At 44.3% G+C, this 14678-nt stretch overlaps 1 protein-coding gene and 1 long non-coding RNA gene across 3 annotated transcripts in view; one reads left to right on the top strand and one right to left on the bottom strand.

The window, feature by feature from the left end:
• TPRA1 (transmembrane protein adipocyte associated 1) overlaps positions 1–14678 on the top strand; it is a 79700-nt gene that overhangs the window by 32598 nt on the left and 32424 nt on the right. For both annotated transcript variants that reach the window (XM_068251583.1, XM_068251584.1), the window contains 2 exons: positions 1610–1682; positions 5049–5128. In XM_068251583.1, coding sequence (XP_068107684.1) covers positions 1610–1682; positions 5049–5128 — 153 coding nt within the window. The remainder of the gene's footprint in view (positions 1–1609; positions 1683–5048; positions 5129–14678) is intronic.
• LOC137531642 (uncharacterized) overlaps positions 1–14678 on the bottom strand; it is a 61621-nt gene that overhangs the window by 26317 nt on the left and 20626 nt on the right. Inside the window, exon 2 of the long non-coding RNA XR_011023694.1 lies at positions 6567–6766. This is a non-coding gene — a long non-coding RNA (uncharacterized lncRNA). The remainder of the gene's footprint in view (positions 1–6566; positions 6767–14678) is intronic.

The raw sequence follows: 14678 nt of genomic DNA, 5'->3' as shown, positions 1-14678 counted from the left end.
CCATACAGAGCCCCCTGATGATCCGTTTGTGAAAAGCAATAGATTTCTCATGTAAAAGGGGGTATCGGCAACTGATTGGGATGAAGTTCATTTCTTGGTTACGGTTTCTTTTTAAAAATAGAATCCGCATCCACTTGTTAGTAAACACGGATCCGTGTGCCACGGATCGCGAGACGGAATGCAAAGTCCCCGTACCGTCTGGAAAAATGTATCCAATTATGAGAACAGACATTGTCCGTTCTCACGAAGCTAGTCACCGCATCCACATCGCTTGCTTTGCCCGCATCTGCGTCGCCACCATAACGTCATATTCGTGTGTCCCGCTGCCCATTACCGCGGCTCAATTCCTTCTAAATAGCACGGTGGCTGGGCGTTCTCCATTGGGCCGCAAAAGATCAATTTGATTCCTCAGCAACGGGGAGAAGTCTCATTGGTTCATGTTGGACCGGTGAAAATTCTTCCTGTTGCTAGGGAGGATTGTCCTGCTTCAGCCTATGGAGAGCCCCATGCTTCTGCTTGCCTCCGGGCTGTTGAAGGGGCCAAGCGAAGGTGGCGGGACAGGCAATGGCAATGCGGACGCGGAACGGTCGGTGTATTTGTTGCATGCGGATGCAGAATGGAAAGTACACATCCTCCGCATGGATATGCTTAGCGTTTATGTTCTGCATCCGCTCAAGTGTGAACCAGCCCTTAAGCCTGATGTGCAGTTGTGTCACCATTAGGGTTAGTCGATGAGATGCAAATAATTCTGCGTTGATTCAGGTTTATGCATATTTTTAATGCAATTGTATACACTCCCTTTGCTCATGAAATCTATTCCTTTGATATGTTAAATGTGGGGTTATATAGAAGTGCCATACTGAACATACAGTATGCTCTCCACACAGACCTGTAGTAAATCCACTGGGAATGTTGTGCACATTCAATGCAGAGGAGTTATCTATCCCCCATAAACCTGGTTCAGATCGTGCATGAAGAATGTGTAATAGAGGAATTCATTCTCCTGCAGGGTACCTGCAAATCACTGTTATTGTGCCCATACATGGTACAATTTTTTTTCATCCAATCTTACCATTTCTATGTAGTATAAGGGTAATTTAAGTGAATATACGGAAAGGATCATTTAGGCAGTTCCCTTATATAACATAAAAATGTTAAGATTGGATGAAAGAAATTGTACCATGTATGGGCACTATTAGCTGTACCCACAGTTTTGTCTCTTGGTCGAAGCTGCCCATCATGGCCTGATGTATAGGCACTTTTAGGCTCCCTGCACGCTGCATGTGATTGCGATTTTTAATCGGTTTTGCATCCTATTCCAATTTTTAATCATTACTGTATGCTGCGTTTTTTTCCTCCTTTTTTTTTTTTTTTTTCTGTTGATTGCATTCAGGGAAAATCAAAATTGAAAATCAGGAACTGAATCGGAAAACTGATTTGCATTGTGCAGGGAGCAGTGTGTGCCCATCCTAACAGAACAAAGTGCAGCTGTTGCGAAAGGCAGGGGAACGTTATGTTTAATATTTATACAGAGTGCTGTAAATATATATATTTTTTGTTCTAGCTTGTGTGATGAGTTGATACTTAGTGCTTTTTTATTTTCCTCCAGATTTTATGGGAGATTACGAGGTTCTTCCTGCTGGCTATTGAGCTCAGTGTCATTATTCTGGGCTTGGCATTTGGTAAGTGTTACATTTGCTTAGTTCGTACTGTTAATGAAATATTTGATTATTTCTTTTAACTAAAGCTTTATTGGACAGAGGAGAAGGCCAGCACATACCACCACAGGCTGCATCTGAAATGACCAACCGCTCACACGCTATCTGCACACTTCACATTCAAATCAGATGCTAATCATATGCATAACTACTAATGAATCGTTACCATTCAAACAGGAAACTCAGGAATACGGGCTGGGAGCAGCTAACGTGGTAGTAACATACTATAGCAGAAATAAGAAAGGGGTGGGGTTACGCATCCCTAAAAACATGCTGCAATTTGCTGGTTAATCGCTCAGGCATACACCACCTCTGCTAGGCTGAAAATGCATGTCCTGCCTCCAAAACATATGCTACATTTATTATGCTATGGAGGAACTTTAGCTTCCACTATATAATTTACTGGACACTTGCACCATGTTGAGGTAAACCTCCAGGCATGTGGCGTGGCGTGGCGTGGCCTGACCTAAGTTTTTAAAACCTTTTTTTTTTTTTTTGTTTAGCGAATATCTTGGCATTGGTCAGACAGATTGGCTAATATTATGGACAGGATGTTGGATTTTTGCCAGGCTTCAATATAAGTAAAATCGACTGACCAGGATTTTGGCACTTGCTGGGATTCACCAGCTGACTTCTGTAAGGTGGGGCACTAGGAGGGAATTGTTGTGGACATAAAATTCTATAGGAAGGCTATCCGTGCCCAGGGCATTGCCTGACTGCATATCGCCTATGGCGTCTAAGACTTCTTCAGAGGTAATAGCACTATCTAACTGCTGCCTTTGTTCATCAGAGAACTGTGGGAAGGGGATTCCTTTAAAATAGACCTGGATGTCCTCCTTGGATAATTGTCTTAGAAAGGTAGGGAGATTTATAAAATGTGGCAAATTGGTGGTTTATTTGTTTAAAGGGAACCAGAGGCCCCAGAAAGATTTTATACATACCTGGGGCTTCCTCCAGCCCCATATGCACGGATCGCTCCCACGCCGCCCTCCTCCGCTTCCTGTATCTGGCGGTACCGGGTCCCGTAGTTTCGGCCAGTCGGCGGCAGCACGCGGACAATTGTCCATCACAGGGGCTCCCGGAATACCCGTTACGCGTGCAGCTGCATACTGCGCAGCCGCACGCGTAAGGGTATGGAGGGAGCCCCTGTGATGTGGACATTTGGCCGCGTCCGCCGGAAGTGGAGGATGGCGGCGTGGGAGCGATGCAGGCTTATGGGGCTGGAAGAAGCCCCAGGTATGTATAATTTTTTTTTTTTTCCTTTTTACGATTCCGGCGTCTCTGGTTCCCTTTAACATCCATATGAACATTCCCCCCAGAATCCACAATCCTGGATATAGCTGTTACTCCGTTCTGTTCTCTGGCTATCCAGGCTAAAAGCTTCCCCGCCTTATCCCCTTGTTCAAAGGAGAGGGGGGGGGGATAAAGCCTGACTTGTGTCTCAGTTCCTGCCGCTAAAAAAATCCTCACAGCATGATGCTGCCATCAAAATGCTTCACTGTAGGGATGGTATTGGTTTGGTGATGAGCAGTACCTGGTTTTCCTCCAAACATGATGTCTGGCATTCATACCAAAGAGTTCAACCTTTGTCTCATCAGACCAGAGGATTTTGTTTCTCATGGTCTGAAAGTCCTTCAGGTGCCTTTACTAGGGAGTAGTTTCCATCTGGCCACTCTATCATACAGGCCTGATTGGTGGATTGCTGCAGATATGGTTGTCCTGGAAGGGTCTTCTCTATCCACAGAGGACCTGGAGAGCTCTGGTAGAGTGACCATCTGGTTCTTGATCACCTCTCTAAGGCCCATCCGCAGATTTGTGTTATGAGACAATCCTGTCTCGGAGGTCTACAGACAATTCTTTTGACTTCAACAAAAATATGAAACGTTTGTAAGCTTGTCTTAGATCAATACACAGTGATGTGTACAGGGGAAAAAGTTATGCGATCAAAAATGCCAGACTAAACAGGTGGCGTTTCAGTTTTGATTTAAACGTTTTCAAGATTGGAGCCGTCTTGATTAAGTTTGGCAAGGCATTCCACGGGGTGGGACAGCATGATAGAAAGCTCTTGCTACAGAGATTTTTAGTTGGACTCTGGTGGTGGTCAAGTTATTGGCTGGTTTTGAACTGAGGTTAGTAGCTGGTGTGATGCAGTTGCAACAAATTCTTCAGGTATCCAGGGCCTAGGTCATGTAGGGCTTTAAATGTTAGCATGCAAATTTTAAAAAGGATTCACCAATTTATTGGTAGCCAGAGTAGTGAACAAATGATTGGTGTTATGTGGCAATGGCGGGGTTAGCTTGTTAATTGTCTTGCAGCAGCATTCTGTACTAGCTGCAGGAAAGCCTGCATAGAGGGCATTGCAATAGTCCAGCGGTGATGTGATGAAGACATGAGCTAGTGTTGGAAGATCCTTTAAATGAATGATGTGCTTAATTTTTGCAGTTTTCTGTAGGTGAGAGAAGGAATTTTTTCAGTTTAGTTCCCCATCAATCAGTAAACCCAAGCTATGCAACGTGTTGGCACTAGTAAGGTCTGAGGTCCCTGCCCTCAGTGGTATTGACTGTCTGGAACTGCTTTGCTGCAAGGCGCTGACCTCCAACATGCAGTACCGATTTAAAAATCGCAAATCAAAATCACATGTAAAATTGCATCAAATTACGAATCAAAATTGCATGTAGTGAGCAAGAGGCCTTAGTTTGTGCTTTTGACATGAACTGTCAACTGTGGGACCTTTATATAGACAGGTGTGTGCCCTTCAGTATCCTGTCCAGTCAACTGAATTCATCACAGGTGGACTCCAATTAAGCTTCAGAAACATCCAGGATGGTCATGGGAAACAGGATGCACCAGAGCTTGATTTTGAGCTACATGGCAAAGGCTTGTAAATACTTGCACATGTGCTTTCTCTTGGCAAATGTGGCAAAAACGAAATGTGCTGTGAATACTTTCTGGATGCACTCTGTCATCAGATCCTCTGGTACTCAGAAAAAGTTATGTTAATGGCCAGTCTTGCTAATAATAAATATCAGGGCAGGCTGCTTTCCCCTGAAGGCAACTGTCAGGCAATCTTGGAGAAAGATCCCATAGAAATGATTGATGTCAGTGTCAAAGATTGCAAATATCCTCTCGTTTTTGTTTGTTTTGTTTTCCCATTAAAGCTATTTACTTTGTTTAGGTTTAACTAATTATATCTGAATGTTGACTGCCGATTGGGATATTGCTTTTTTTTCGTATTCTTTATTATATCATTTTATTAACTGGTCTTTAATTGTAAAAATGTGTATTTGACACTTGTTTTCTAGACATCTAATACATTCACTCTGTTTTTAGGACATCTGGAAAGTAAGTCCAGTGTGAAGCGGGTGTTGGCTATCACGGCGGTGCTGTCACTGGCGTATTCTGTCACACAGGTAAACAAGTTGTGTAACGTATAACTCTGGGATCACTTACCCTAGACCTGTAAGGGTTTCCTGGTACTTAGAATGCCATAGTCCCAGCATCTTATATTCCAAAGACAGGGAATCCCCGACTCACGAACGCCCTCCGATACGAACGGCTGACCCCGCAATTTCAGGGACTCTCCCTGCTTTGTCCCTCTGTGTCCTCCTCCGCTGCCCCTTGTGTCTCTTCCGCACTGTGTGTTTAGTAAAAGGCAGCAACAGCATCAATTATCTTATCTATGGATTCCAGTGGCCATCACAAACCTCTCATCTCCCGCTCAGCTCCCCTAGTGTCCCTGCTTCTGCTGATCTCGACTTCAGCAGAAGCCGTCACTAGAGGAACTGTGCAGGAGATGAGAGGTCTGTGATCACCGCTGGAATACATTAATCAGATAAGCCGGTGCTGCACTTAACTATACAGCGGAGGGGAAACTGGAGCGCAGAGAGGGGTGTCAACGGGGCAGAGCGGGGGACAAACTGCCGCAAAGGGGGACAGGAAGACACAGGAGGGCAGACAAGGGCATGAGGGGCAACTAGGGCACAGAGGAGGACACATGGTGGACAGAAGGGGACGCATGGGGACACAGTAATTTGGAGAACAAAACCTGTGTCAGGTTTTTGTTTTTTTCTTTTCCCCACAAAGGTGGAATGTCCAGTTATTAGCATTAGTATTTTAGGACATGCAATCACAAGCATTTAATTTTTTTTTTTCAATTTGAAAACATAGCAGTGGGGTTTCATGGTCTCATACAGGCCCTGACACACCAGAGAGTGCTTTGGGGGTCGTTTTCATTTTTTAAAAAACGTTTCCACTATCTTGCATTAAAATTGTGGTAAAATTGCAGCAATCACGATTTTTTTTTTTAAGTCCCAATCATGGCTTTTTTGTCACGATTTTAATGCAAGTCAGTGGAAGTGTCTGTTTTGCAGGTCATTTTCACTTTTTAAAAACTCTTGTCTGGCAGGGCCCTAACTAGTATTGAGTGAAACTGCTCTACCATGGGCAGCAGTGTTGTGCTGTTTTTTTTGTTTTTTTTTTGTTTTTTTTTTTTTTTTGCTCTTGTTTGGTTGGTTGGTTTTTAAATTTGTTTTATTGCACAAAAAGAATTGTCAATACAAACATACGCCAACAAAAAGACAAAGGTATTTGACAATAACTGTAGTATTACAAATAAAGGAATAGAAGGTGCATATAAAAACATAGACAAGCAAACGATCCTGTAAATTATTGCATATTCAAAACTGCAAAAAGAACGCAGAATAACCAGGTGTCCAACAGGTGGTTTTTTTAACAAAGGTAGGATTTGGTACTATCCATTAGCTGACCTTTGAATAATTTCAGTGTTGGTGGTTATGGCATATAGTAAGTATTTAGGACGTGCATTCACAGACATTGCACAGTTCTTACCATTTTGAAAGCACCGTTCCTTCCAGTTCAGGGACCCACTCCCGTGAGCAGATGTAGAGTTTAATACAGGGCAGCAGAATGTCATACATTAATGTGCTTCCAGATGCAGGACAGGTCCTCCTCACCTCTCTTCAGTGCAGCTCTGCACCATACAGCCAATCACCTTTCGTCTCCGCATGTTATGTGACAGTCATCGGAAACTACATGTAAAAAGAACAGAGAGCCCAATATAGTGTAGTAAGTAAGGCCATTGGATATGTGGAACAAGTATAATTATATACTCACAAACCACTATTACCTCCAGGCAACCACTGTATAAGCAGGTGAGGAGATTAGCCTGTCCCCACTCAGGATTAAGAAGTCGCTCTCTGGGGCGTGGCCTGGATGTAGAGCTGAGCGGACGCGTGGTGTGAGAGCTCCGCTGACTCTATACTTTATTACTATAAAGTTGCTGGATATTATCCACGAATTTACATTTTGATCCTGCTATACCTGTTCCTAGCAGTCCTAGAGCAACGCTGGCTGACTGGACCGACCCTCCGAGTGACGGCTGCGGAGCAATTGAACCTGGCACCTCTGACTGGGACCAGAGCCCTGGGCCATCCAGGAGTCTCCCTTCCCACCCGCGCTTCCATCCATACAGTCTACCGATGGCTCAACGGTCTAAAACCAACAAAGAGAAAGACCGAGGGGAGAAAGCTTGTGGACCTGATTGTCCTCCAGAGACCCCCAGCACCTCCAAGAAGAACAATCAGGATCAAGTGATATCCTCTCCCGATGACGCGGAGGAATTGGAGGCCCCCCCGCCATATGTTGAGGCCTTGATAGAAGCCATAAAGAATTGCCAAACCACTCTAACCCTGAAAATGGAGCACGTGGAAGCGGGGATGCGGTTACTGAGACAAGATATGTCCAAAATCAGAGATCGTATCACCGCAATAGAACGACGCACCTCTGATGCAGAAGACCAGCTGAGAGATCATGATGCTGCTATCCCCGACCTGAAATACAGGCTTAAAACATTGGAAGACAGAGCGGAGGATTCTGAAAATAGAAATCGCAGAAATAACATCAGGCTCTTGGGGTTACCGGAGGGGACTGAGGGAAGAGATGTACCTACCTATGTGGAGACCCTTCTAAAACAACTGCTCCCTGCAGACACCTTCTCCCCGTTCTTCACAATTGAAAGAGCGCATCGAATGCCCAGCAAAATGGGTCCTCCTGGAAAGCCACCGCGTGCTCTCATCTTCAAAGTCCTACACTACAAGGACAGGGATGCGATCCTATCTGCAGCCCGTCTGGTGGGGGATTTTAAGCTGGAGAATACCCGCATTATGCTTTTCCCGGACTTCACTGCTGCTACCCAAAAGATGATGAAATCTTTCATCAAGGCCAAAGAAAAGCTCAGAGAACGTGGCATCCAGTATGCCATGCTATTCCCTGCCAAGCTCCGAATCCAACATAATGAAGAGACTCATTTTTTTGAAACTGCGGAAGATGTTTTTACTTGGCTGGATTCTCTTCCAGCACTACAATAAATAACAGTTCCTCCTTTATATCGCTGCAGCACAAACTGTAAGTAATATGTTCACTACAAACTTTATTACGGTACTTGTCTTCACAGTCCACCGTTGTGGTCACTTTATATGTGCACAGAACTACCTGAACATGCTGCCTAAATGGCTGACTGCCACGTCATGTACTTATACAACAATCTTTTTCTCTCTCCCCGAGGGGAAATTTTCTGCCCTTTGATCCATCGCATGGCCCCCTGTTCTACGCCAATTTTATAACGCACACTGAATACAACGACTGTTATTTTTTTACAACATGACGCCGACATCTATATGTAACCTGTACAAGAATAGTCTGAAAACTGCGACACAAGATGGCCGCGAGAGTTAACAGCCGGACTGCTACACTGCATTATTTGCCCACGCTTTTTACTGCTCATCTTATTATTTCATCCTATACACCAGATATGTATGTTATATGCCAGCAAACCACCACAGCTGGGTGATCTTTCTTTATGCATGTAATATTAGTCATAATGGATGTAATATAGATGTGCTCTATACGTGCTGCATAGCATGAAATGGGGGGGGTGTCCCTCCCTGTAGCGGGCTATGATCCGGCACTCCCACAATTCTGGCGCCTGCAATTTTTAAATCAATAACCCCTAGGCAAAACGCTATATTCTGTGACTCCTGACGCTGGATTCGTGGCTGCTTGCTGCGAGGGGGGGGGGGGAGACACGAACCCCAATGTTAAAATACAGCCGTTACAACTTAAGTAATGCAAACTATGATATTGCTTGATTTCAAGCTTTCACAATACACGCGGCGGGAGACGCTTACTGCGCCGGTCCGGGGGGGGGGGGGGGGGGTGGGGGGTGGGATCGGGGGACTCCGACTTACACCCCGGGCTGCGTGTTGTTCCCCGTCACTGTGCTGGTACTACTTTATACCAGTTCATACCCCGGTCCGCACGCGGCCCCCGTCACTGGGTGCCCCCCGTCTGCCCGGTTGTACCCTGGCATTAGCGTTTATACCCATGCTGTTGAAGTGATGTCAGAAGTGTTCTTGTTACGTAATACACCAAAGCATACATTTATTCATTATACTGTGGGAATGTGGGGGCGGTGGGATGGATTGCTAGGTAATTCAGCTATGCACATTCTCATTGTGACCCTCCTCCTTGAGAGAGAGCTTCCGTGAGGCGCCTCCACGGTATACCCAATGTCCCACGATTGATAGTCTATTTATTACCCACTTCATGTCACTTCCCTACACCCTTCTCTAGAGGAGCTCTTATCACCACTGCGTAATAATTTCCCATTTACAGAACGAGGTAAACTCTGCCTCCTTCTCCCAAATCCACTAGAGGGTGCTAGTGCATCTAATTTCGTCTCTGTCAATACTCCCGCTCACTTTACTTTCCTTCTATATCAATGCAGAGGGGGAAAGTCTGTGATGCTGTATCCAAATTGCACTTGGTGGTGACGCTCTCGGGGAGGAAGGCGCAATCATAATATACTTCAATTGTACTTCATGTATACCCTCATGGTTGCTTCTTGGGAAGTGACAGCTAAAACTGGGGACTAGCCTTTGTATTTATATACATCCATTACTAGATGTTATTGACTGCAGTATGTTCGGGTTTCTGGATCTTACTATTATAGCAACGTTCAAAGATACAACCCCCAATGCAAATTGTGGCGTAATAGGCAGCGGAGCTCACACGAAGGATAAAGAAGTTGACAGCCCCCGGTTGAACTCCCTTGAAGCTTGCAAGTATTCTAAGTTTTCCTACACTATTGGTAGTTCAAGTGAACCTCCGGACTAAAAATCGACTCAGCAGCACTGAAAAGGCCTGGTGATTCTTTAACAGTTTCACAGCATCAGAACTTTGTTTCTCTTATCTAAGCCTCATTTTTAGCTGCACAGAAGAAAACTGCCCGGGCTTTTTTCCCCTTATGCTGTGCAAAGCATGATGGGATTTCTGATGTTGTTGCTCTCGTTCTGCTGTTATGGTGCAATTTTTTTTTTTTTTTTTTTTTTTTTTTAACATTTTGAATTTGACATTTGAAGCCTAGCGTGTGCAGCTCGGAGGGGTTATCAGGACACAGGACAGTTGGAACTGTGTCTCCTGCTCCTTGTCACCTCCTTTCAACCAAAAAGATGGCTGCCCCCATGAATCACAAACATTTTAACTGTTCTTTTAAAACAGGGTGGGTAAAAAATTATATTACCTATCTATTCTAATTAACATAACTAATGTAACTTAATGACAGTATGTTTGTTTAGGCTGAAGTTCCCCTTTAAGGAAGGGGAGGGGAACTTTTATTAAGGGTTAAGGGATCAAGGCAGATTCAAGTTGAGTGAAGATGCAGGGTGGGGGGTCTTTCGGTTCTAAGGGTAAGGAAATATCATACACTCTTCGAGACATTGCTGTCCCTATCATAGACACAATATTACCAAGAAATTATACTCAGATTATCACTTCCTCCATAAATGGCACATAAACGTGAACAGATTAGCTGTTTAATTTGGAATGTTAGAGGTTTAAAATCTTCCCTTTCAATTATTAGACCTCAAAATTGACGATATGGGTAGATCTGTTCTAATCCATGGAAAATTTCATGAAACTTAAATTGCAATTGCGGGCTTATATACCGTATATACTTGCAAGCAAGCCGAATTTTTCACCCCCCAAAAGTGGCCCAAAAGTTGGGGGGTCGGCTTGCTTGCGAGTCATGGGTAGGTGGGTGGGTAGGTGGTGCCCCTCTCCTCTCCCCCCGCGGCCGCCGCTACTATTACCTTAGGCGGCGCCGCTTCCTCTATCCCCGTCCTGCTCCAATAACTAACTAATTCACAGCAGCGCGCCCCCCGCTGCTGTGATGACGGAGGAAACCATAGAGAGCGGTTCCCATAGTAACGGCATCGCCGCTACAGGAAGCCGCTCTCTATGGTTTCCTCCGTCATCACAGCAGCGAGGGGCGCGCTGCTATGAATTAGCTACCGGAGCAGGACGGGGATAGAGGAAGTGGCGCCGCTTAAGGTAATAGCAGCGGCAGCCGCGGGGGGAGCGAGGAGGGGCACTAACTACCTACCCACCCACCTACCCATACTGGCACTATGCTAGCTATACTGAGCACTATACTAGCTATACTGAGCACTATACTAGCTATACTGAGCACTATACTAGCTATACTGAGCACTATACTAGAGCACTATACTAGCTATACTGAGCACTATACTAGCTATACTGAGCACTATACTAGCTATACTGAGCACTATATACTAGCTATACTGAGCACTATACTAGCTATACTGAGCACTATACTAGCTATACTGAGCACTTACTAGCTATACTGAGCACTATACTAGCTATACTGAGCACTATACTAGCTATACTGAGCACTATACTAGCTATACTGAGCACTATACTAGCTATACTGAGCACTATACTAGCTATACTGAGCACTATACTAGCTATACTGAGCACTATACTAGCTATACTGAGCACTATACTAGCTATACTGAGCACTATACTAGCTATACTGAGCACTATACTAGCTATACTGAGCACTATACTAGCTATACTGAGCACTATACTAGCTATACTGAGCACTATACTAGCTATACTGAGCACTATACTGAGCACTATACTAGCTATACTGAGCACTATACTAGCTATACTGAGCACTATACTAGCTATACTGAGCACTATACTAGCTATACTGAGCACTATACTAGCTATACTGAGCACTATACTAGCTCTACTGAGCACTATACTAGCTATACTGAGCACTATACTAGCTATACTGAGCACTATACTAGCTATACTGAGCACCATACTGAGCACTATACTAGCTAAACTGGGGCACTTTACTAGCTAAACTGGGGCACTTTACTAGCTATACTGAGCACTATACTAGCTATACTGAGCACTATACTGAGCACTATACTAGCTATACTGAGCACTATACTAGCTATACTGAGCACTATATACTAGCTATACTGAGCACTATACTAGCTATACTGAGCACTATACTAGCTATACTGAGCACTATAATAGCTAGCTATACTGAGCACTATACTAGCTATACTGAGCACTATATACTAGCTATACTGAGCACTATATACTAGCTATACTGAGCACTATACTAGCTAAACTGGGGCACTTTACTAGCTATACTGAGCACTATACTAGCTATACTGGGCACTATACTAGCTATACTGGGCACTATACTAGCTATACAGGGGCACTATACTAGCGGCGATACTGGGCACTATACTAGCGGCGATACTGGGCACTATACTAGCGGCGATACTGGGCACTACACTAGCTATACTGGGACACACTAGGGGAATAAGGCGGCCAGCATTTCCTACCCCCGGCTTATATGGGGGTGAATCATTTTTCCCTGTTTTTTCAGGTGAAAGTTGGGGGGTCGGCTTACATGCGGGTCGGCTTGCTTGCGAGTATATACGGTAACCCCCCCAGGCACCGCAAACCTTCTCAATGATCTGGCACAGATGTCACTCAGTTACTCTACCCCTCATTGCTTCTTCCTAGGCGATTACAACATGGTCCCCTCTACCCTAACAGATCGCCTATACTCTAAAACATCCAACTCCTCAGCTCTTATGGATTGGGCACAAGCATACTCACTAACTGACATATGGAGATGGAAATACCCAGATGACCCCGGCTTCACATGCCACTCTGCCTCACATCACACGTTATCTAGAATAGATCTCGCCTTTGCCTCACCCTCTGCACAACAATTAGTACACGATCTCACTCTACTACCCCGAGGTATATCGGATCATACTACACTCTTACTCACCTTAGACTTGGGGAGATCAACATCCAACATAATATGGAGGCTATCCCCGCATTGGCTTTTAGAACCTAGAGTGAAATATCTGGTTCAAGATAGAATGAAAGAATACCACTCCCTAAATCATGAATCGGTTCCCCCCCTGGTCACCTGGGATGCATGTAAGGCAGTTATACGAGGATCTTATATATCTAGTATAGCGGAAGAGAAACGCCAATCTAATATTATACTCACTAACCTAGAGGAAAAAACTAAACAAACTGAACGAGAATATATAGCGAATCCAAACCCTCAAACATACCAATTATGGCAATCACAACTCCTGTCCCTCTCTAGTAAACAAATCGATAATACCAAACAGGAACTCCAACTACGCAAAGTAAGACTTTTTGAACATGGAGACCGCACAGGGAAGCTACTTGTCCGGCTAACCAAGCAAGATACTACCAGTTCACAAATTGCAACACTAAAGACATATGATGGGAAAGTAATCACACATCCAGGAGACATTAACAAGGCCTTCTGTTCATACTACCAAAAACTGTATACCTCAACCGTGTCGAAGGCCTCAGCTGAAATTGACGCATACTTACAAAATATCCCTCTTCCCTCTCTCGATATAGATGAAATTAATTCGCTTGAAGCAGATATATCACTTTTAGAAGTGACCCAAGCTATACTCTCTCTTAAAAAAGGGAAGGCCCCGGGTCTAGATGGGTTGCCATCAGAACTGTACTCCACATACAAAGGCCAATTTGCATCTCAATTATTAACTGTTTATAAAGAAATCCTTTGCACAGGTACCGTATCATCCTCAATGTCAGAAGCCTTCATTACGGTAATACACAAACCGGGACGTGATCCTACTCTCTGCTCGTCCTATCGCCCCATTTCGCTCCTAAATGTGGACAGTAAAACCTTGGCAAAGATCCTTGCTTTGCGATTAAACAGAGTTATTACCTCCATCGTACACAGGGACCAATCCAGATTTATTCCGGGGAAAGGATGCGATATCAATCTCCGCAGATTATTCACCCACCTATCTATACAACACAGCAATTGTGGTACAAGGGTCATTGCTTCCCTTGATGCTGAGAAGGCCTTCGACACGGTTGAGTGGCCCTATCTTTGGGCAGTTCTTAAGAAATTTAATATGGGCCCTAATTTTATTACATATATCAAAGCCCTGTATTATTCCCCCAAGGCTAGGGTCCGTACTGGGAACCAAGTCTCTTCTTTTTTTTCCCTTGCAATGTGGCACTCGTCAGGGTTGCCCCCTATCCCCGGCTCTATTTGCGTTAGCCATGGAACCACTAGCTGCGATACTCCGCTCGCAATCCGATATCATAGGTTTACAAGTGGGTCCACTCAAGGAAAAACTTTCATTATATGCAGACGACCTTTTATTGTATCTAGCATATCCCCATACATCCCTAACCTCAGCCTTAACAACTATAAAATCTTTTGGTTCCTACTCCGGCCTAGTTATTAAATTAACTGGCACAAATCTCTTCTTATGCCACTAGACTCCTTTCCTATGCAACACAATCATCCCCTACAAATAGTATCCCAAATCAAATACCTCGGAATCAAACTTACATCTAGCGCAAGAGATTACTACGTCCTTAATATCGAACCCCTACTTACGCAGGTTAAAGACAAACTAAGAGCCTGGGCTACTCTTCCAATAGCACTCATTGGTCGGGTCAATTTACTTAAAGGGAAGGTCCAAGCAAAAAAAAAAAATGAGTTTCACTTACCTG

The sequence above is a fragment of the Hyperolius riggenbachi genome, chromosome 9 (assembly GCF_040937935.1).
Source record: "Hyperolius riggenbachi isolate aHypRig1 chromosome 9, aHypRig1.pri, whole genome shotgun sequence".
Taxonomy (NCBI): domain Eukaryota; kingdom Metazoa; phylum Chordata; class Amphibia; order Anura; family Hyperoliidae; genus Hyperolius; species Hyperolius riggenbachi.
The sequence above is the reverse complement of the archived record's forward strand: the minus strand, read 5'-3'. Positions and strand labels throughout refer to the sequence as shown.